At 43.6% G+C, this 24,163-nt stretch overlaps 1 protein-coding gene across 1 annotated transcript in view; it reads right to left on the bottom strand.

Moving 5' to 3' along the window:
- tenm2a (teneurin transmembrane protein 2a) overlaps window positions 1-24,163 on the bottom strand; it is a gene marked incomplete at both ends in the record, with an annotated part of 272,638 nt that overhangs the window by 15,247 nt on the left and 233,228 nt on the right. Inside the window, 12 exons of the mRNA XM_084041921.1 lie at window positions 562-735; window positions 1,575-1,676; window positions 2,285-2,439; window positions 5,295-5,524; window positions 5,663-5,683; window positions 7,348-7,597; window positions 8,935-9,078; window positions 11,985-12,252; window positions 12,763-13,024; window positions 14,048-14,167; window positions 15,164-15,374; window positions 15,616-15,762. Of these exons, the coding sequence (XP_083898047.1) occupies window positions 562-735; window positions 1,575-1,676; window positions 2,285-2,439; window positions 5,295-5,524; window positions 5,663-5,683; window positions 7,348-7,597; window positions 8,935-9,078; window positions 11,985-12,252; window positions 12,763-13,024; window positions 14,048-14,167; window positions 15,164-15,374; window positions 15,616-15,762 (2,084 nt within the window). The remainder of the gene's footprint in view (window positions 1-561; window positions 736-1,574; window positions 1,677-2,284; window positions 2,440-5,294; window positions 5,525-5,662; window positions 5,684-7,347; window positions 7,598-8,934; window positions 9,079-11,984; window positions 12,253-12,762; window positions 13,025-14,047; window positions 14,168-15,163; window positions 15,375-15,615; window positions 15,763-24,163) is intronic.

Consider the following 24,163-nt stretch of genomic DNA (forward strand, 5'->3'; position numbering starts at 1 on the left):
CCACACACACACACACTAGCACTCTGTTTCCTAAACAATTAGCACTATATGTAGAATTATGATGTTTTGGTATTTATCATTCTAAACCCCTGTTCTTGCTGCAGATTTCTTGGCTGAAATCGCAGATTAACCTTTGCTTTTATGAAATATCCAAGACCAGCTTCTGAACACGATTACAATAGCTAATATGAACTCTTGAAATACTCTAATAACTGAAAATAGCCTATCTACAAGCTCACAACAACGTGTTGCGCTTCAACGCGCCGTTGAAGCGCAACAGTGTGTAGATGGGCAATTTTCGGTGCGCAGCATGCTTCCATAGAAGTCTTCCATGGAATCTAAATGACTCAAATCAGTCGTGGCGACTTAGAACTTCAAGCCTTGTGTGTGAGGAAGCCAGCCAACCTCAGAACGTCTGATTTCACCCAATGAAAACGCCCCACCACCTCCACAACAGCTGCGATGTCAGTTTTGCTCGCCAACAAATCTAACGTCAGACTGACAAGAGTCATTATAAAGCAACCGGGCAGCCAAATTGTAGTGTAATTGTGTGTGACATACCTGTCTGACGCGATTAATCTTTTTCTCGTCCGTCTCGGCGATGTAAAGGATCCCGGTGTGTGACAGGGCGATGGCGGTGGCGCTCTCCAGGGCAGCGTGGATGGCCAGCTTACTGAGGCTGTAGTCGATGCCCGGCACTTGGCAGTGCATAGGACGACCTGCTATGATGCTGACCTGTGGACATAGGGGGAAGAAGTACTCAGATGTTTTGCTTTCACCCATTCATTCCGGGAACGTGTCTACAAATGTCGTCTAAATGCTAATCGTTTTCTAAAAAATGTCGCCATATCAGTGGTGCTGAAACGTTTTCATATAAAGGACCACCCTAAATGATGTATTTGTCTGCCAACCCCCATCTCAAAATAGTTAGTTCCAGGGACCCCCCAGAAGCAAAGATTTGAGTTACAAATGTTCGCTTTAAAAATATATAAATTCAATGATTTGCAAAAATGTTTTTCAAAAATAACAGATCTATAAGCTCATAGCGCAGCACTCTGTGCTCATGATAATAATGCTCATATTAAACAGAAGTACTTCTGTTAGGCCTACTGGCAGTGTGCACAAAGAAACTGATCTGTCCAGCAGTTTACGAGCTCCACACACGCACATGCACACGCACACACACTAGCACTAGCCACTCTAGCCAGCCGTAATAAGGGTTTTGATTTTTTTCTTAACTGTGAATCATGCAAATGTACTCCAATCTATTCAGAGTCCAAGAATAAGAAATATAATAGCTGGAAATGAGCATAATAGGTCCCCATAACTCTTTAACATTTAACGGACACTGAAATGTTCCCCGGAGCTAATTAAGCAGCAATGTTACCACCATCACACCAAACCTTTGAGCATGAGGGGCTGCTCAGGAAAATCCCCCGAGAAAAATAATAAAGCCACAATGACATTGGAATTAAAAACGAGAGAGTCTAATTGGGACTAAACCTTGTCAAAACCTGGAAATGAGTTTCCACCCAAAGGGATTTGTAGCCTTGGATGAGCCTCCTCATACAGACCTGGTGGTTTTCAGTAATGCGTAGGATGACATTGTTCTCCAGCACATACAGGGAGTTATCAATGGGATTCACTGCTAAGTCCGTGGGCCATTCCAGACGCACCTAGCAGGAAGACAAGACAGCTATCAGTGACAGTACATCCACATGAGGGTTTTAGTTCACCAAAGATGGTATCATTGTTTAGACAACGACGATGACGATGATGATGATATAATAATTATTATTATCAGCATCTATACCCAGAGAGGCTTATTATTGAGGTGATGTGTGTAGATACAGAAGCTGTCCCCTTCATTTTCCAAGACTGAGGCTATGTTTCATTCACTACTCCCTATAAAGCATATTCTATACGTGTAGTGTCTTGTGAGTGATTTTGGACAGGCCTGACGCTTAACAGGCATCATGCATAATACTCCATCACACAACAAAGTATATATCAGGCTTGAGACTTGGATAAAGACTGCTCCTCACTCTGTGATCCATTACTTCAGTCTGTTTGATCCTCCCTGCTCTGCTATCAGGCTGACATCCACCCTGACATCACCATGGCCTCACAGCGATGTCTTGTCATCATCCATCGCCACATCTGTCTTTCCAACCACAGTGCTGTCCCTCCACGCCTCTGTTTGCTCTCTTCCTTTCCCTCTCCCACCTTATACCCACATCCCTCTGTTCCCTCCCTCATTCCTCCTCCCTCTCTCCCTCCATACCTGGCTGACATCCATACTGGAGTCACAGCTCAAGGGCCTCACGGCGGTCAGGTCGTTGGCCCCCAACAGGGTGGAGATGATTCCGTTCTGATCCACCTTACGAATCATGGTGGCATCCACGAAGTACATCAAGCCATTCTTATCCACGGCAATACCTGTGGACGGCAAGGGGAGAGGGACATAAAGGTGAAGTGTCATGCCTGCAAGAACAGTCTGTCTGCATGCACACAAAGACTTTTACTTCCCTGGCTGGGGGCTTTACCGTAGTACAGTAGGTGAAGCCCTCAGTGTTTCACACAGGAACAAAGTGTTCATTTTTAGATAAGTGGGAATGCAGGGTTGAGCCGATATAGAAGGAATGCAGATAGGAACCAGATATCCTAGGGAGGTGCTGACTAAGTGGATAAAGTGGTTGTTATCTGTTGCGCTCTGTCTCCATTCCTTCCCCAAATCCCAAATATACATATCTTTTCTCTTTTTTCAGTTTCAATTTGTCTCACCCCTCTTTTCCTCATTTTCATTTGGTTTCATTTCATTTCAATGTATTTGTATTCTTTTAATTTATTTAACCTTTTAAATTTGTGTCAGTGGTTCAGTGTCAGTCTTGTCAGTGTAGCAGGGAGCAGGCATTCAGAGAGGTGAGTTTGTTTGAGGCAACAGCGCCCCAAAATAGCTCTAAATGGACTGAGATGAACATAGAACATTGGGGGATGTGGTGAAGGACACAGAGCAAGAGGGAGAGAGAGAGAGAGGGCAAGATACATGGGGGGGTTACATTGTGGTCTTCCCAACGCTCATCCTCTTGAAGCATACATGTGCACGCAAGCACACACACACACACACACACACACACACACACACACACACACACACACACACACACACACACACACACACACACACACACACACACACACACACACACACGCACACGCACACACGCACACACACACAAAAATCAGTGACAGGAAATATGACAGTGTGACATCCTAGACAGTTTGGTGTCACAACATTCGCCTTCTTTTACCCAGGCTTTAATTTACCTCAAAACTATTCCATTAATAGATTTAATTTTAATATGGTTTATAACCTCCTTCTGTCTCTGGCCTGCTTTAGTTCAATCACAATCGGTGCAGAATCAGATATGGAAGTTTTGGTGACGGTCCAAAATAAGATGCATATGTTGTGAAACATGTCGGGTGGGAATGCACTGTGATAAGACAGAACCCTGTCCTGACTGGATGCTTCGTGTTCAGTGAGCAACAAAAAAAGTGGTTTGTTATCTGCTGCGCTCCATTCCTTCTCCAAATCCCAAATGTCTATATACAGTACATATCATTTATTTATTTTCAGTGTGTCTGTCTCCCCCCCCGTCCTTTCCTCATTTTCATTTGTTTATGTCTCTCGACTCGTTTCGTTGCCAGTGGTTCAGTGTCAGAGCTTCAGTGTCAGATTTGTCGGTGTAGCAGGCAGCAGGCGTTCAGAGAGGTGGGTTTGTTTGAGGTAACAGCGCCCCAAAATAACTAAAAATAAAAAAAAACCTGCCAGATAACAAACCACATTTTGTTACTCACTGAAAACAAAGCAGTCAGTCCAGGACAGGGTTCTGTCTTATCTCAGTGGGTCGCATTCCCACAGGACATGTTTCATAATACATTATATTTTGAACATCGCTATATGGGAGAAATGTATTTTGAGTGACAAGAATATATTATTGTGTCCACACTCCACACAGACGACACTCTGCTTAGTAGCGTTTGAAAGGGTTAGCGTTTGAAAGGGTTCAAATGTTTTTAATCACCAATACTTCCATGTCTGCACATAATGTGATTTAACCAAAGCAGGGCTGAGACGGAAGGAGGTTATATACCAGATTAACGTTAACCTATTAATGGAGTGATTTTTATGAAAGTCATGCGCCCTCAGAGACTCCTACATTCATATTTAACAGCATTCCATGACGTTTAACACATTCTGGTTATTTTGTGTCTGTCTTCTAATTTTCTGTGACAAAAGTCTGGTGGACAGATGATTCACAGACTCTTTGTCAAAGCAGAAGACAAATGGCAAATTTCATAGAAAACAGAAAGTCCACAATAAGGAGAACATTAAGTGATCACAGCTTGCGTTTTCAACAGAACCACTTAATCCCTTTCAGGGTTCATGTTTCATTTTTTGTCACATCACATGGCCTCTGTCTCACTGCAAGACATAGACAAGACAAGACAGAAAGACAGTGCTGACTGACTGGCTTTTCAACCGAGGTTTGGCAACCACGATGTACAACCGAAAGCCCAGATTACCAAGCCAACACAAAGAACCATGCAAATCATGGGAGTCAGGCAGCATCCCACACTACAGGCAGTCTGTGATGAAACTATCATCAGACAGGCCCAGCAGATTATTTCAGACCCCACCCATGTCCTCCACCCTGAGTAGGACATGGGTGCCTCAGGCAAAAGCTTCAGAGCCCCCCCAGTGCAAGCTCAACCGCTTTAAGAACTCCTTTGTCCCCCTGTCCTATCAAAGCCCTAAATGACAAGCTAGCCAGAGCCTAACTCCTGTAACTCCTTTTTATCTTGTGTGTTGTGTACAGTATTTGTTGGTTGGTGGCGGTCTGTGTATATGCATCACTGCGTGTTGTGAGCTTAATGTATGAAACATTAAACACCATTGTAGCAGTGCTGGAAATATCTAGACATGGTCATGTCATACTGTATATGTTTAGCTAATTATCCACAGAAAAGAAGGAAAAAACCCTACCCACCCCAATGTCTCTTTTTCATTTTCTTGATAGATACCTTGACCTTTGATCTTTTAGATCCGAAAGTAAAGGATCTCTTCAACCTACTGATCATTCCCACCAAGTTTCATGAACATCTGCCCATCCGTTCTCATGTCATCTTGCTAACAAACAAGCACAAATAAACAGACAGGACCGATTTCAAAACTCTGCCATGCTTTGCTGCGATGTTAACATGTTTTAAGATGGATGTTCCATTTAACTGACCTTTGGGACTCATCAGCGTTGCCTCGGTGGCCTTGCCACCATCGCCACAGCGCTCATCGAAGGGCAGGCACTGCTCGCCTGTCCCAGCAACCACCTCTGCGTTGTCTGACACCAGCCTGCCGCCCGTGAGTGAGCGGACGCGGTAGATTCGCCGGGAGTTCGTATCTGAGATGAACAGCGCCCCGGACACTGGATCCACAGCCAGGAAGTATTTATGGGTGGGGTTGTTACTATGAGAGGGAGAAGGGGGGAACGAAACATATGTGAGGGAAACAATGAAAGACATAATCACCATGAAAGTAATTTGTGCTAATTATGTTTCAAGTTCAAAAACACTATTGTGGGGAAAAGGTGGTTAAGCATCTTACCTGTGTCTGAAATCTTTGTTCCTTCAAATGAGAAAGCATATCAAAAGCACAGGAAAACAAAAGTCAATTCAGTCAAACACTCAAGTTTACACACAGAGAGAACTACAAGCAGGCTGGGCTGTGGTGCGAGAAACAAAACTTTGAATACGAGTTCAAATGCCCAGAAGAGATGCTGTCTCAGTCTCATACAGTGTATAATTCAACCTATCCCCAGAGCCTCTCAGTCTTTCATTAGGGTTCCTTGGAGGATCTAGTCCTTCATGTTCAATGTACTGCAGACAACTCCTCTGGTATCTTCTCCTGTCTTTTCATTTTATCCTAATCTAATCCCTCAGCCCCCCCTCACTTCTTTCCAGCAGCATTCTGTAACATCAAACAACTCCAATTCCCAATCTGTCTTCTGATTCATCTCGCTCTCCCCCTTCCTTGCCGTTTCTCTCTGTTTTCTACCTTTTCACAAATGCTTACTTTTCCTTCCCTTTTCTTTCTAGAACAGGGTGTGTCTGCATGGTGTCGTATAGGACACCTAATGGTTGTCATTGTCAATAAAGTTATTTGAAGCAGACGGCGCACCGGATTGAACACTACAGTACATCTACTGTATATTGTAGTTTGTACATTGTTTCAATTACCTCTCTGTTGGGAGAGGTAGACGGACATAAAACGTACAGACCACAGTTTTAAGAAGAACATGAATGTTCTTCTATGCATATTATTAGAAAAACATCGGTGAACCTAGTTACACCAACATTGTTCTTGTGAAGCACTTTGGTTGTTATTGGTGAAGAATGAATAAAGATCACTATTTCCATTTGCAAAAGGAGACAGGCCATCACCACAACTTGTCCACAGTTTGTCAGTGTGATGAAGGGCTGTGCAAAATAATTACGCACAGCTGAGTATCACCATTATTATTTTTCACAAAATGGGATACGATGCCGCAGAATGTTTTTCTGTTTGTCTGTCACTCATGCAACTGTTACATTTCCATACCCCGCAGGGACACCTTTTCATTGTCCCAGATGACAGCCAATCATAACACACTTAATAGTTTGGTATTTAGAAAACAACTACAACATACAAAAGTATGAAAAAAATACTGTCAGCTATTTTGAGGCTTTTTGCATTATTGTTCCGTTTTCATAACCAGGAGGGACGGACTTGCTAGAATTGCCAGTTGTCTAACAACTGATGAACAAAAGATGATTTTAGGATAAGTTTGTTATTTCAAAGGGGGAATCCTGCTCAGCCATAATCAAATGTACAATTTGAATCGTGTCTGTATTAATGTTCATATAATACATAGCGGTTTGTTCTGAAACTGCACATCCAGGTACTATCAATAGCTAAAGACTGGACAAGGAGGCCACGCCGTTACTAGTCTAGATGTCTTTTTCAGCTTTATTTAGGTTTCACACCACCTTTCTGCACATTCCCTGTCACAAAACATTTTCAGATGGAGGGGTCCGCGGCCAAAAGCATATCATTTTGGGGGTCCTTGACAAAAGTTTGAGAAGTACTGATTTAGAAGGCATTTGTAGAATCGGCTTCAGGTCTTAATGTGTTAATATACTGTACTTCATACAGTAACTACGATTTATACTTAATATAGGCTACAGTATAGATTTCCTCGACATCACCACGTCCCATCATCTCAAGGCGTTCCTCCCTCTCCTCTTCCCTACCTCAGTTCCAGGATGCCCGTGGTGTTCATGGAGGGGTAAACCCTGCGCACAAAGTTGAGGTCTCCGACATAGAGGCTGCCGTCGATGCCCGTCGCCAGAGCCACCGGCGCCAGCAGCTTGTTTCCATCGGCCAGCCCGTTGCAGCTGGGACACGAGATGCTGCGTCTCCGCCCGTTCCCCATCACACTGCTGATGACCGGGGGCTGCTCTGTCACAAAGATGTTCTCTCCACTGCCCTTGTGGAGAATGCCTGGGCAGAGTTTGGAAGAGGACAGTGGGTCGTCATTTTGGTCTTTGTGTGCGTGTGTGCGTCCGTGCATGTGTGTGTGGTGTTTGTGTGTGGTTGTGTGTTTGTGCGTGTGTGCGTGTATATGCATCGGTCTGTTTACATTTTAAGGCAAATGGTGTGTTCTGCTCTGTACAGACAGACAGTGTGTCCGTTCCATTAGTGCATTGATTATCTCAGCGGGGGGGGGGGGGGGGGGGCATCTAGGACCATTTATATTTCCGCACTGTGGCATCAGCACTGACCCCTGGATGATGGTACCGTCAATGGTGCTCTCAGAAATGGCTCTCTCATGTATGCTGGCATGTATAAGCGTGTGTGTGTGTGTGTGTGTGTGTGTGTGTGTGTGTGTGTGTGTGTGTGTGTGTGTGTGTGTGTGTGTGTGTGTGTGTGTGTGTGTGTGTGTGTGTGTGTGTGTGTGTGTGTGTGTGCGTGTGTGTGTGTACTGTACACGTGTATGTGTGGTAGCAGTTTATAAATATGAACCTTCATTCCAGCTTATGCATAAAGCCAATATTTAAGGCCCTGAGGCAAAGTTTGTCTCTAAACTAGTATTGCAAGCCTCAAACGTGACCTAAAAGTGACCTGGCAGTTAGCTGACAGTCACATGGAAGCATACAGCACATCGTTGCCGCCGGGCAGAGAACGTGTTTCTCCATATTTCAACTTTTCAAGTTTTTTTTGTGAATTCATGCCCAACCTTATCATACAAAAAAAAAAAAAAAGTGTAATTAAAATTGTGAAAATAGCAGATCTACAAGCTCACAACGCTTTGCATCGCGTCTTTGCATCGTGAGCTTGTAGATCAGCTATTTTCACAATTTTAATTACACTTTTTTTGAAGGAACGGTTTTGGACCTATGAGGTTTTCACCTGACAGCGACGACATGCAGTGAGAGAATATTAAGTGTGTTTGTGTGTGTGTGTATGCATCTGTTTACATTTTAAGGCAAATGCTTTTGGTGTGTTCTGCTCTGTACAGACAGACAGTGTGTCCGTTCCATTAGTGCATTGATTATCACAGCAGGGGGGCATCTAGGACCATTTATATTTCCGCACTGTGGCATTAGCACTGAACTCAGATGATGGTACTGTCGATGGTGCTCTCAGAAATAGCTCTCTCATGTGTGCTGGTATGTATAAGCGTGTGTGTTGGGTGTGTGTGTGTGTGTGTGTGTGTGTGTGTGTGTGTGTGTGTGTGTGTGTGTGTGTGTGTGTGTGTGTGTGTGTGTGTGTGTGTGTGTGTGTGTGTGTGTGTGTGTGTGTGTGTGTGTGTGTGTGTATGTGTGTACAGTACATACCACTGCGGGTGTTGAGTATATGATGTTTGTCCAGTGACCATCCTCCCAGGTTAGTGGGTTCCAGCTCAAAGCCTTGCAGGGTGGCTGTTCTCTTCTCCCATAGAATGAGACTGGCACAGGACTCGTACTCATAACCCACGGACACTACAATACAGACACACAACACAGAGGGGAGGGGGGCCCAGAAACGTCATGAGAAGATGCAAAACATTGAATTATGAAGGCAGGATCTACACACACATCTCTTTACTGTTAATTTGATCATATTTTTTTTTCTTTCTTTTGGGCTATTTATGCCTTTATTGATAGTACAGTAGGTTGACAGGAAATGGGGAGAGAGAGATGGGGAGTGACACACAGCAAAGGCCGTCGGGATCGGGACTCGAACCCGCGACACGCTGTCAGGCTACATTGAGCCTAGGTGCCTGGACCGCTACGGCATTGGTCCGGGCCTGATAATATATTTTTGCTACTCCCGTGTCATTACACTGATTACCCACTAGTGTCCCTATTCTGGGCATGTCATCATAATAGGCGAACATTCGGTGAAAATACTGCAGGTAAACATTCCGCAAAAATAGCAGCATTTAGCGGGTTCCAAATGGACCCTGACAGGTCTGTAACTCTGAGAGTTATGGTGGTCCTTGAAAGTAAAAAGTTTAAGAACCACTGGTATTGTAATTGTATATATAGCAGACGTGAAGTCCACATACCAGCTCCGACAGTGAGATAAACCGGTTCCGTAAACGGTTACAAATGTGATGGAACCGATTCCGATTCCACAATGTTTGATCCGGTTGCTCCGGCTCCGGATCCCAACCCTAGGCTAACATGACAGAGAACGCCTTCAACCGCTGGTTTCCCACCTGCGAACACGACCAGTATTGCTCGTTGGAGCGCCCGGGCAAGCCGGAGTTACCGCAGATTAATCACACCCCAGTCTCCATGGTGGTATAGGCAGGAACTTTACAGAGTGCCATCCAGATGTGCCCATAATTGTATTCTTCTTAAACTTGGTTTATTTCCCCTCAACATGTTCCATTCTTTTAACCTTGTATATAATTGGTCTTCTGGTCTGATGTACTCAATTGCACTTTTTGAGGTGTGTGTAACAACGGAATTGAACTCTGCGACAAAGCAGCATAACAAGTACAAATTTAGAATTACCCGCAGTCATGTGTGAAACACAGAACAGCTAGTTAGCATCTAACCCTAGACCTGCACTAACACCTACCTATCACTTCTACCTCACATGCTAAATCAATTAAAAACCCTGATAATTGGGACAGATTGGTCGTTGGGCCTCTAACCCCTCAGGACAGCCTGGTTGTCATAGTCACACACTTTTAACAGGGGGTGCCGTAAGATCCCTTACAGCCCTATTACGTAATCCTGTTGACATATCGCTGATTGGGAAGAATACATGGAAGGGTGTGATGAGGTGTTAAGTGGCCGCCACTGTGAGAGCGTCTGTATGCGAGTGTGTACTTGAGCATGTGTGTGTGGTCGTGCATGGACGCGTGTTCTGACCACCATGGAAGACACTTCATTAGTGTGTTAGCACATGTCAGAGTGGTGTTAGAAAGATGCTACTACGCATCAACATTGCAGACAGCAATGTTAGAAAGACTAGAAATGATTAGAAAAAAATATCTAAATCTCAATCATAATCTAATTATGTCTTTTATCATCGTTATGTAATTATCATGTCTTTTATAATTTACCTAATTATTGACAATAGTCACTCTGGATAAGAGCGTCTGCTAAATGCCTAAATTGTAAATTGTAAACAAGTTTATTCTATACCCAAACTAATGTAAATGTTGTATAGTAAGCTTATAACCCATACAGTGAGAGAGAAAGAAAAATGTTAGGTTATATAAAAAATAGCTTAAGGCACGATTCCGTGGTGCATACGGCTTGCCGGGCGTCTACACTCAACACAAACGCAATTGGCCGTGTTCAGGGGAGGGAAACTGGGAGGGTGATCTTTGTCGCTGAGGAGGCACTGCCACTGACTCCCACGGGCTGGGGCAGCGGCTGTCAGCGAGGAATGTTGAATGTGAGCAGCAGGACAGAAGCGCTATGTCCTCCCGGTCGGGTACCCCAGTAGGGTACAGCAGCAGTGGCAAGCAGTGGGAGGAATTAATTGCCATAACGACTAAATTGTGAGGAAAAACGGGGTGAAAATAATTGGCTACTCTTAATAAAAAATGTAAAAGCTAATTGGGTTCTTTATAAAGAACCATTAAAACTGTTCCATATAGCATTGGTTCTCAAAGTGGGGTCCGGGGACCCCACCTTGAGGGGGTACCAGGGGGTCCCCAGCAAAATGAGCTAATATAGCGTCATAATCATTTTAACCACTTTAACCATATTTTATACTTTGGCTATTCAAAAATAGCAGATCTAAAAGCTCATAGCACGGCATGAGCTTGTAGATCTGCTATTTTTGAAAGATCCCGGTACAAAATATTTTTGCGATGGGGGTCCGCAGCCAAATACATATCATTTTGGGGGTCCTTGACATGAAAAAGTTTGAGAACCTCTGCCATATAGAACCTTTTTAGGTGGCATGCTGAAACATTTAGGGCTCTTTCTCTGTTTTCCAGTCTCCCAGATGTCCATCCTGTCCCTGTCCTGCTTGACAGCAGCATTTCTCTGACAGCGGCGGTGAGACCGTGTGACAGTGGAATGTTACGTTATAGCACTCAGGGTCCAGCAGGCCGCCGAGGCTGCTGCTCCGTTAGCTAACTGCTAACTCACCCTGGCGGCTAATAGCCTTTCACCACCCGTTACGGCTGTCTGACTGAAGCCCTGATGAAAAACAGACAGGAGATGGGGGGAAAAAACATTGAATTGTGGCTGTACAGTGGAGGGAGGGTGGAACAGCCTGCGTTATCTTTCCAGATCCCTATGTATGACACTGTCTCGTTTCAGTGCCACGGTCAGTGCTTCCTCGCTGGTAAAGCTGAGACTGAATCTGGGGAAGTGCCGTATTATTAATGTTCTCGTAATGTTCTTACGTTATTACGTCCCCTCACACTCACCCACTGCCTCCGACAGGCCGTACACCCTCTGTCCATAAGCGTCGGTCTTGTCCCAAATGTAAGTGTACGCCAGGTTGGGGGAGGCATGGAACCACTTCTGGAAGAGGTGTCCCTCCACGGCCACCATCAGGTGGACTTTAAGGAGGCCCATGGAGAACACAGCCGGGGTCATGGTGACCTTCAGCAGGGACCGGTATCCCTGCGTTCTGGAGCTTAGGTAACACAGCTTGAGGCTCGTCCCCGGAACCTCGATCTGCTCATGCAGTACCTGGAAGACAATGGGCAGAAGATGAGAAGGAGAGAGGGATTAGAGGGGGATTAGAGAGACAGAGAGAGAGAGTTTTAATTTTAAAAAACAATTTAATAAAACAAAGTTTCCTGAGATCATTTTAAGCAGGACTAAATGCACAAGAGGAAAAAGGATCATTGAAACAATACCATAAGATTTTCTAAATCAACCCGTAGGAGAGAAAGAGAAGAGAGGGAGTCATGGTCACGGTTCCAATGACAGTTCAAGGACAGAACAGCATGAGAGAAAAGGAGGGATAACAGAAAGAATATGAATTCAAAATTAAAATGAATGTCCCCGAAATGAAAGAAAAACAAATCCAATCCACTCTAATCCACTTAATTTATATAGCACATTTTACAAACGTTATGCAAAGTGCTGCACGAAAATACAAACTAAAAAAATATAAAAGAATAGGTGCTTTCTGAGGAAAGAAAGAAAGAAAGAAAGGGAGACAACAGCAGAACAGAACAGGTTCTGGTGCAGTACCTGTGTCTCAGGTACAATGGGTTTCTCTCCGGGATTGGAGCTGAAAAACGAGGAGAGCGGAGAGGCGATGACCAGGGGGTCCGGTCTGATGAAGCCACTCAGGTCACAGCCGGGGATGGTGTTCTCCTCCGTCTTCAGCACCAGGGTGTCCATGGCAAAGAACTGGCTCCACGGCAGCCACACGGTGCGCTCCTGACTCAGGAAGGGAGCGCGCTCAAAGCGCAGGGTCAGCGAGGCTCCTCCGTTAGCGAGCAGGTCAAACCTGGAGAGGGATTGAGGGAAAATTATGGTCAAAGGTTTAGATGGGGGGGTGGAGGGGGGTGTACTTAAAATAATACGCCCCGCCATTTCCACCCACCGTCCATCCAGGCTATGGGACCGAAACCACAGCTGGAATTTTGTTAAAAGTGGAAAATTGGCTTTGCCACTCTTATGTCAATGGTCAACCCATTGTGCGGATCAGACAGAATGATGGATAGAGGTTCCTTCATTTTATACTAGGATAGGATAAGTAGAATAATAATAATAAAAATAAAACTTTCAAACATCAAGGACTCCCAGTTTGGTAGGCATTAGGCTATGGACGGCCATAACTCAGAGGTAGTGTACAAATGGACCAAAACGGGTCCATTTGGTTCGATTTGTACAGACTCTTGGAGTTACAGACCTGTAGAGCCAATTTGGTTCCTAACTATTTAGCTGGGGACCACCTGGAACCCCCTCAAGGACTCAGTCAGACAGCCGTAACGGGTGGTGAAAGGCTATTAGCCGCCAGGGTGAGTTAGCAGTTAGCTAACGGAGCAGCACTGTAATAAGTTACTAGCATGTTGTTGTAACATGTCCCTCTGATTTACTCCTGTTGGAGTTTGAGCGGGCACAGTAAAAATCCTTTTACTCCGAGAGTGCACACACTTCTTACACTCGGTGAGATAAATGAACACTGAGGATTTGTGTGCGATACACAGCAAGCTAAACGTTTCAGTTCACTGAAGTGGAATATTATATCCTGATATCATTAACATGTAAGCTGCTCTAAAACTGTGAAGCAGTTGGCTCCCACTTATTCATTTCTCTCTTTTTTTCTCTTTTTTCTCTATTTAATTACCACTTGTCTTCTTGTACGATTATCAACATTGTTTTATTTTATTATTTTGTTCTGTATACACACACACCATTGAGCTACTTCTTATATGCCGAAAGGCATACAGTGAATGCTAATTAAGTTGTTGTAATTAATTACTATATATAGCATTATATTTAGTGTGGTTTTAGCTGGGGTACATACGTTCCATCCTGTCGCGTCAGCGTGTATCCATAGTGAGGATAATTAACAAAGGACACATTCACTCCGACCAGAGGAGTTCCATCTATAGTCAACACCTGACCCCTGATGAGAGATGCCAAACTGAAAGTAGACAAAGAAATGGAGAGACAGAGGATAAAGAAGGAGAGAGAGAGGGTGAGAGACAGAGACAGAAAGAGAGAGGTTCATCAAGCTGATAATTTTTTCATCCATCCATCAACTGAATTGATTAATCTCTCCATCTTTCAATCATCCAATCTGTCTATCCATTTATCACTCACATCCTTCACCATTCATCAATTAGCAATAATTAGGGACTCGGGCATCCAGATTTGCTCACTTTGCTGTACATTTATATTTATTGCTAGATTCATTGTACACGTTTGTTCGCTCATTCACTCCATCAGAAATCCAGTGCAGATATCTAGGGCCAGTATCTCATTTGATTTGATTTCTATGTGTATTTTTATTGATATTTATCTTGGTTTGGTTCTTGACTATTAACTCATTCACTGCCAGAAAAAAAAATCATCCACTGACAGCGATTTTCTTAACTTTTCAAGTAGTCACAGAATATTTATCTCCAGTATGATCGATCCCCTGATGGTTGCTAATCACGGAGGGTTTCACTGTGCTTCCGCGAAAAAAATGAAATGTCCTCCCGTTCGCTTGTTATACGTGTTGAAAATAGCATGTCTCGCCTAAAATACATAGTAAAACACAGGAGCCGAGATCCAGAATTTTTCCCAAATACTTTAACCAGGAAGTGAATGGAGCAGTAAATCTTTGAATCACGTTATCTCCTGGTTCTGTGGGGGGAATTAAAAATAAATAAATAAATGTAAAAAAAACATCCAAAGTCGTCAAAGTCGTCCTATGGCAGTGAATGCGTTAACTGTACCTGCCCAGTGTTTTATTCTCACAACTGTTGCTGCTATCACACCTGGATTTACCTCTATCTTAAACAATGTTGACTCTAGCCCATTAAGGTGTGGGTGTGCATGCGTGTGTGTGTGTGTGTGTGTGTGTGTGTGTGTGTGTGTGTGTGTGCGTGCGTGTGCGTGCGTGTGCGTGCGTTCATGTGCCTTGCCATCATACCTGGAGTTGAAGGGGTTGTCTCCAGGGATGATGTGCGTGCTGTCCCGTCCCACCAGCATCTTCACGCGGTCGTAGAAGGAGCGGACGCGTGTCTGGACCAGGGGGCTCTGCTGGATGACCTGCAGGGGGTCTCTGGAGCCTCGACACAGGGGACTGTTCTGACAGGGACTCTGGATGCAACAGTCTGGGTCCATGCAGTCTGTCAGACCATCTGAGAGGATGAAGGGATGAGGGAGGAGAACATTAATCCTGGTTCTGTCCTCTGTTCTCCTTCATTTGTTATTTTGGGGGTATTTTGCTTCTATTGTTCTGCTTTAATCTCCTCCTTTCCTGCCTTCATGCCTCTTCTTTCTTTCTTTCTGTCTTTCTCTAACTCATCCTTCCCCTTTTGTGATGACACCCCAATGCTCCGCTAAGACTCCCGCTAGTTGAGCTCCATCCCATAATGTCACCTCCTTCGTTGTCCTTGTTGTCGGCACAAGATGTCTCCATGGCAACGCTGCAGCCCGGTCCTCTCCAACCCGTCTGGCATTCACAGTGCCAACTCTGCTGTCCCATCATGCACTGGCCATTCCCATTACATAGGTTGGGACAGCCGTCTGGAGAGGAGAGGAGAGGAGAGGAGAGGAGAGGAGAGGAGAGGAGAGGAGAGGATGAGCAGAGAGTAAAACAAATGAAAAAGGGGATGAATGAACGGAGAAAGATTGATGCTTGTTTGTTGCATCGTCAGATGAAAACACACACACACACACACACACACACACACACACACACACACACACACACACACACACACACACACACACACACACACACACACACACACACACACACACACACACAGTAGACCTATACGTCTGAGTCGATTTAATAACTGCACAGCACTATAGTGTAAGTATTGATCGTTGAAGAATCAATTTAATTCTGTGGGTCAGTCTTCATGTACACATTGGCTCCTGTATGTCTATATGCCTCCGGGCGAGATGCTAACGCTGGTCTGTGTGTAGAGAGAGGTGAATGGATTGCTTGGTATTCACTTACTTGATAGAGCCCACCCCATCATCACTCTCTCACTCTCTCTCTCTCTCTCTCTCTCTCTCTCTCTCTCTCTCTCTCTCTCTCTCTCTCTCTCTCTTACTTATGATTCAGTGTAGCTAATGGGATTCTGATGGCCTGAGAGTAATGCTGTCTCATGAGAGAATGAGATTAAGTTCGACTGAGTGTGAAAGTGAGAGAGTATTTGTGTGTGTGTGTGTGTGTGTGTGTGTGTGTGTGTGTGTGTGTGTGTGTGTGTGTGTGTGTGTGTGTGTGTGTGTGTGTGTGTGTGTGTGTGTGTGTGTGTGTGTGTGTGTGTGTGTGTGTGTGCGTGCGCGTGCGTGTCTGCATCTGGATGCGGGCGTGCCTGTGTTTGCGCGTGCGTACGTATGTATGTGTGGTAGCAGTTTATAAATATATGAACCTTCATTCCAGGTCATGCAAAAAGCCAATATTTAAGGCCCTGAGGAAAAGTTTGTCTCTCACTAGCATTGCAAAGCTCAAAAATGACCTGGCAGTTACAGTAGCTGGCAGTGACCTGGAAGCATACAGCACATCAATGCTGTCGGGCAGAAACCTAGTTTCTCCATATTTTCGTAAATGAATGCCCTACTTCATCATACAAGAGTATCGCACAAAAGTAGTGAAAATAGCTGATTGCGTCGAGGCTATTTTCACTATTTTAATACATATTTTTAATTTAAACGTTTTGGACATTATGCAGATGAACATTGGGTCAATATGAACTGTGGTTTGACCCCCCCCCCCACACATGTTACTCTGCTTTGATTGTCTCAAGGGGTCCATTACATTTCATCACTGCTTCTAGTCAGACTGAATTAAATACATGCATGTCCTTTTGGAAATGCATGTAGACTGTCTGATATGCTTGATCAGTGAACCACATTAAAGCGCAAATACATACTCATTTCGACGTCTGGGTTCGGACAGGCTGGACTGCACCCTGGCGTCCCTACTGTATTTTTCAAAATGCGCCAAATCGAACTCTGTTTTGCAACATTTGTTACCATATCTCACAACTAGTTATGTTATGTTTCTCTGTTCTCTGCTGATTCCTAAACCTATCAGTGTTTTCAATCTTCAGTCCCATGGACACTTCAATGACCACTGAGCGCTCGTTTCCTTTTACTGAACATTTGTTTTTTTTATGTACCGTAACTTGTGGTTTGTTTTTAAGTCTCTTTTTGATGAAACTTTATGTTCTGTGTTGCTGTGTCTTTTGAGATTCTGTGAGATTCCGAAACTCAGTGGGAACATTTCTTTGTATAATAAAAGTAGCTAAAAGGCAAATGAATATAAATATATGGCCTTTCATCTTTGTTTTGCTTACAATGTCCTCGGGACATTGGAACTTTCATATCCTTGCAGAAGCTTATCAAAAAGGCTTCAAAATGTTTGCGATTGAGGTCATTTGCCACCGCGCTACCAGCAACCTTCATTATTATAGCAACCACTGACTTTTGTCTAATGCAGTGGAGAACCACTGGTCTAATGTAAGACTGTGAGTCGGCCACAATTAATCTGTCAGGGTGATGATGATGATGTTGATGGGGGTTGCCATGGTGACAAACAATGACAGAGTTTCTCTAGTTGCACAGAAAGGCCACAACAATCTGGTCACAAAGATTTCCTCTGCAGAGAATGAAGGAGCGAGATTATAGACGTTCTTAAGCTCTGCCCACGAGAGACAGGGAGCGAGACGAGGTTGACTGATGTAATGAGACACACGTCTGCAGAATGGATAGAGAAGACACACACACACACACACACACACACACACACACACACACACACAGGCAAGCACATACGCAGGCAAACACATACATATGTACAAACACGCACACACACAGGCAAGCACACACAGAACACACACACATACTGTACACACACACACGCGCGCGCACACACACACACACACACACACACACACACACACACACACACACACACACACACACACACACACACACACACACACACACACACACACACACACACACACACACACACACACACACACACACACACACACACACACACACACACACACACACACAGAATGAAGCACCCTGGAGATATGACCTGACATTTCCTACTCAGTGGCAGTCTGGAGTCAGCAGGACAGAATAACCAATAAGTAATAGATTATGAATATGAAATGGTTCTCATTGAGACCTGCTCGGTGGATTAATGAACATATTTTCACTCAAGTCGCACTGTATGAGTTTTGCCCTCTAACAAATCGCTGCATCAATAAAGCCGCGCATTATGAATACAAATTGTGCAATCTCAACCGAGGCGGCGGTTAAATTAACAGGCATTTCTCTCCGATTGCCGTTTCATCATGTGTCTCAACGACAAGGCGACCGCGGAATGTCAGCAGAGGACTTTGTAAAGAAATAGAGAGGCTGTTTGCATTCTCATTTCAGCTGCGCCGCAAAATCCCAACTGTTAATTTAACCAAAATGTCGGGCAGAAACCTCTCATCTCCGTATTTAAAATGTTTGTGTTTTTTCGTGAATTAATTCTCTACTTGATCATACTACAGTGTCACACAAAATATCAAACATAGCAGATCAACAAGCTTGTACAGTTAGGTCTGCTATTTTTGCTATGTTTGAATTTGAATCCTGAAAAGTAACAGTTTTGGACATATGAGATTTTCGCCCCGACAGCGAATGGTAACGTGTGCAAATGTAACCCAATATATTATACTATACATTAATTAACACTGAGGGTTTTAGTGCGTTTGAACGGCAGAGACCGGCGCTGGCACAGGAGAAAGGTAGAGGAGCTTAACCACTCTCTACAGGCTCGACGAGAGGAATCAAATCAGAGGGTTTTTATCTTTAATTAATGCCATTTTCTGCATCAGGGGACAGTTCATAATGCAGCATTAACAGCCAGGCTGGGCTTGATTGTCCCCAAGTATTGAGCTCTCGCGAACAAAGGTAGTTAGCAGTGATTGCTTGTTAAATGGAGTTGCCATTTAAAGCAGCCAAATACTTATGAAGTGTCTGGACAGGACAATCCATAGCCGGCATTGATCGGCTTGCTTGGGTAGGCCTGACACGAGGCTTCTCCCTCTTTAGTGCCGAGCCCGAGTCGATTCCCCCCACCCCTTTACTAACTAGAATGAAGAGGGATTTCAGAAACTATTAAGTCCTCCCTCCCCACTAATGTAGTGTGACTCTAACGAAATCCCCTCAAAAAGGAGTAGAAATTGCCTTGGGTTATGGGTCAGCAGACACACTCGCGTGTGGCAAGAGCGAGACCGAGAGAGAGAGAGAGAGAGAGAGAGAGAGAGAGAGAGAGAGAGAGAGAGAGAGAGAGAGGGGGGGGGGAGAGCATGAGAGACCAAGAACAGTGTGAGAAAGAAAGAAAGTCCAAGAAAATGTTCTAAAAAAAAAAAAGTGCAGCCGCTCCCCGAGAATCCAGCCGCTTTCTAAAGGTCATAAAGTAAAGGTCAGTGCAATAAATCCGAGAAAACCACTGCTCCTGGATAGAACAGATAGCGTTACATCCAACAGGCTACCTGCAGAAATTATGATAATTGCTTTTCTCCACGTGTCACCTCCACTCTCTCTCACCGTCCTTTATCCTTTTTTGCTCCGTCTCCATCTCCCTCTTTATTCCACATATCTCTTCTTGGTCTGCGACCCCCCCGCCCACCCCTCCCTCCCATCACTCAATCTCCTGTTTTATCCCTACAGCTCTCTTCATAAAACAATGAGAGCTGTTCCATTAAGCTGGGCGGGTGAAAGGACACTCTCAATGGTGCTCAAGGGATCCGTGCCTATCAACCAATCCCTGATGTAAGTTCGGGGCTATCTATTAACCCATTCAATCCGGGAACGCATACTGTGTCATTTTTAAATGTCTTTGGCTGTTCAAAAAATAGCAGAGCTCGTAGCGTGGCATCGAGCGCCGCACTACGAGCTTGTAGATCTGCATTTTTGTGTGGGGGGGGGGGGGGGGGGGGGGGGGGGTCGTGAAAAGTTTTTTTTTAAAACATATTTTAACTCAAATCTTTTTTGCTTCTGGGGATTCTGTCTGGGGATTCTGTCTGGGGATTCTGTCTGGGGATTCTGGAAATCTCTTCTAAACAGAAAAAAAAAGTATGTTGCTATAATATCAGTGGTTCTCAGACTTTTTTCAAGTCAAGGACCACCCAAATTCATATGTATTTGACCCCCCCCATTGCAAAATATTTTGTTCCAGGGACCCCCAGAAGCAAAGATTTGAGTTAAAAATGTATATACAGTATATATATTATTCAAAGATTTGCACACATTTCCACGATTCTTTTTCAAAAATAGCAGATCTACAAGCTTGTATATTTTCTTTTTTTTGAATAGCTAAAGAAATAAAAACATTACAAAGCTGCTTTCCCGGTCTTAATGGATTAAACAGTGTGGTGGTAGTGGTGTGCAGAGAAGTAGAGCCCGTGGCAGACCAGGAGGGTCTTATGTTCTTTGATTGCATCAACGTGAGCCTCTTCATGTTATCTTATGTGCTCTGAGCTGCTTTTTAAATGATATTTCTCATGGGGATAGTTTTTGATGGCCAAACAAAATTGGAAAATGTAGCGGTATGGCTGTCTGACTCATACACACATGCATGCGCAACACGCACACGCGCGCACGCAGACACTGACACGCCAACCACACGCACACAGGGATTCATTAGCCACCATAGATTGTTGTCACACAAATACCCAAATGTAAACACACAGTTAGCGGCTCTGTCTTTGACACAACATTAAAGCTTTGCATCAGTGGCCTATGAAATTTACCAATTACCTCCCAAAAGTACTTTAGGGCTCTCATCATTTTCTTCTTGCGTGGAGCCGCTGGCTTCACACGATGCATGAGCAGAATACCTTAGTAGAGCTAATAGCAGTGGTTGGAAGAAGTTCTCATATCTTTGACTCAAGTAAAAGTAGCAAAACCACAGTGTCAAAGTCTTTTGTTAACCACTTAAACCTCAAAGTCCATCGGGGGGCATAAGTACTCTATACACTGGTATCTTTGCTGTTTTCGCTCTACATTAACCTATTCAATCCGGCAACGCATCGGTGTCATTTTAGATTTTAGATTTTATTTTTATACTATGGCTATTCAAAAAATGGCAGATCTACAAGCTCATAGCTACAAGCTTGTAGATCTGCTATTTTTTTTTAATATTGAACATTTGTGCAAATCTTTGAATACATATATATTTTTGAAACAACATTTAACTCAAATCTTTGCCTCTGGGGGGTCCCTGGAACGATGGGGATCGCCGGATCGGCGGCCAAAAACGATCGCTTAAAAATATATACATTCAAAGATTTGCTAAATGTTTCACGATTTTTCAAAAATGGCAGATCTACAAGCTCATAGCGCGGCACTCAGTGCAGCGCTATGAACTTGTATATCTGCTATGTTTGAATAGCCAAAGAAATCTAAAATGACAGAGATGCGTTCCCGGATTGAAAGGGTTAAATATCTTTGCTGAACATAGCCGATCGACAAGCTCTGTTTTCTGCTAAAGTTTTCTCCACAATACTGAGGTTTAAGTGGTTAATGGTAAGTACATGTAAAAGTAGTCATTATGCAGAATGCCCATTTCATATAATCATATAATATCATGTTATTGGACTATAATTATTAATCATTAATGTCTTCATCACTTTAATGTTGCAGCTGGTAAAGCTGGAGCTCATTTTCATTACTTTAGAATATTAACACATTAAACGCCAAGAACGTAGTCCTACGGTCCATTAAATCCAACTGTTAAGCGCCGAGACCGTAGTGCTACGGTCCGGGTGCTTTTTCCTTTTTTTTCAATTTTCGACACGGACCATTTTCAGTGTAACACCCCCGGAACGGAACTATTTGCGATCCGGTTTTGCGTTTCCCGTCGGCCTCCATTCTAAAGCGCACACTAAAACTGCTTTTTCTCCCTTGTAGTTTTTTCTCCTCGGTCATCACTGTTTAACATAAACCGTTCTAACTACAACATGGATGCCCCGTTTGACACGTGGTCTGCACTGGGAGACACAGGGACATGTGCACGATGTTTACAAACAGTGCATCGCGCATTCTTAAGGATTTTAACGGGGTCTATGGCGACGTGAAAAAAACAAAAAAACAACAATAAAACCTTGGCACTGGTGAGTACATTATGAGATTAACCTCTGGCGGTGGATGTGTTAAAGGTAGGGTAAGTGATTTTCTTTGGTTAAAATAAGTGTTAAATAGCTCTATATTCTGATAGTACTCATTGTTACTGTTTATTAAAGAGCTGGAGAGACGGGGAGACTCCTGTTACTGAACAAACACTCTATAGCAATGATTACTATCAGAATATAGTGCTTTAACCTTTTAACAAAATACTTTTTGTTTTAACCAAAAAATATCACTTACCCTACCTTTAAATATATCATAATTTCCCAGTTGATTTATAAGTTGTATTGACAATCTAAATCTCTAAAGAAACTAGCACCCAAGGCTGTGAAATAAATGTACCTGTATGTATGTAAAAAAGTACAAAAGCCTCCCTCTGAAATGCAGTAGAAGTATAATGCAGCATGAAATGGAAATACTCAAGTAAAGTACCTTAACATTGTACTTAAGTATAGTATGAATAAACGCAGTTTACAGTTGTTACATTCCACCACTGTCTAATAGTATTACTAATAGTACTGTACTGTGTTTGAGTATCAATTCTCCACTGGAAATAATGGAAAGGATTGCACACACACACACACACACACACACACACGCACACACGCACACACACGCACACGTACACGCACACACACACACACGCACACACGCGCACACGCACACGCACACGCACACGCACACGCACACGCACACGCACACGCACACGCACACGCTTCACAGCATGGCCCGTCAGTACTGCTGATTCCACACTAGATTCTACTGAACCCCAGGACATCCAGGTCTAATGACATCTGGCCCGCGATGCGGTGCGCCCCCTATAGGACGCAGAGTGAGTGCACTACATTGCAGGGCTGATGGCAGTGGTGGAAGAGGTACTTCAGGTTTTTTTTTAACTCAAGTAAAAGTAACAATATCATAATGTAGAAATACTCTGTCACATGTAAAAGGCCTGTGTTAAAAGGCCTTTTTAATTTGTTAACCCATTAAGACCTGAGGCCGATTCTGAAAGCATCTTCTAAATCCTGAAAAATATTTAAAATTGTGAAAATAGCCAATCTACAAGCACACAACGCCTCGCATCGCGAGGCGTTGTGCGCTTGTAGATCGGCTATTTTCACTACTTTTGTGCAACACTCTTGTATGATGAAGTAGGGCTTTAATTTAGGAAAAAACATACAAATTTGAAACTGGGAGATACAAGATTTCTGCCGATAGACAGTGACGATAGACAGTATCAACTAAAATGACAAAGATGCTTTTCCGGATTGAAAGGTATAACAACGTACAGGCTTTCCAGGTCTAAATGGGTTCATGTTTGTTTTGTAATAATAATAAAAAAATAAAGTAACTAAAGCTGTCAAATTATAGTGGATTAAAAAATACAATATTTGCCTCTGAGATGTAGTGGAGTAGAAGTATAAAGTATTACAAAATTGAAATAATCAGGTAAAGTATAAAGAAATACCTCAAAATTGTACAGCTTTCCACCACTGGCTGATGGCCATTGAGACCGTACACCCCAGCTACTTTACTACAGACAGATAGCACCACAGACTACAGAGCCAAAGCCAGGCCAGACCCACAAAATGCAGCAGCTCGCTTCTACCACCACAGGCTAGAGAGAAGAAAAACCACACAGTCAAGATACGGTACCTGCTTTGTCAACCATGCTTCCAATGTCTGCAGTGAGAGAAAACGTGCAGAGGGTAAGAGATGGGGCAATGGAGAGGGGGAGGTTTATTTTTTTAGATTGTGTCAGAAAAGCAAGCAA

Source organism: Gymnoscopelus microlampas (assembly GCF_963454915.1).
Source record: "Gymnoscopelus microlampas genome assembly, chromosome: 18".
NCBI classification, from domain to species: Eukaryota; Metazoa; Chordata; class Actinopteri; order Myctophiformes; family Myctophidae; genus Gymnoscopelus; species Gymnoscopelus microlampas.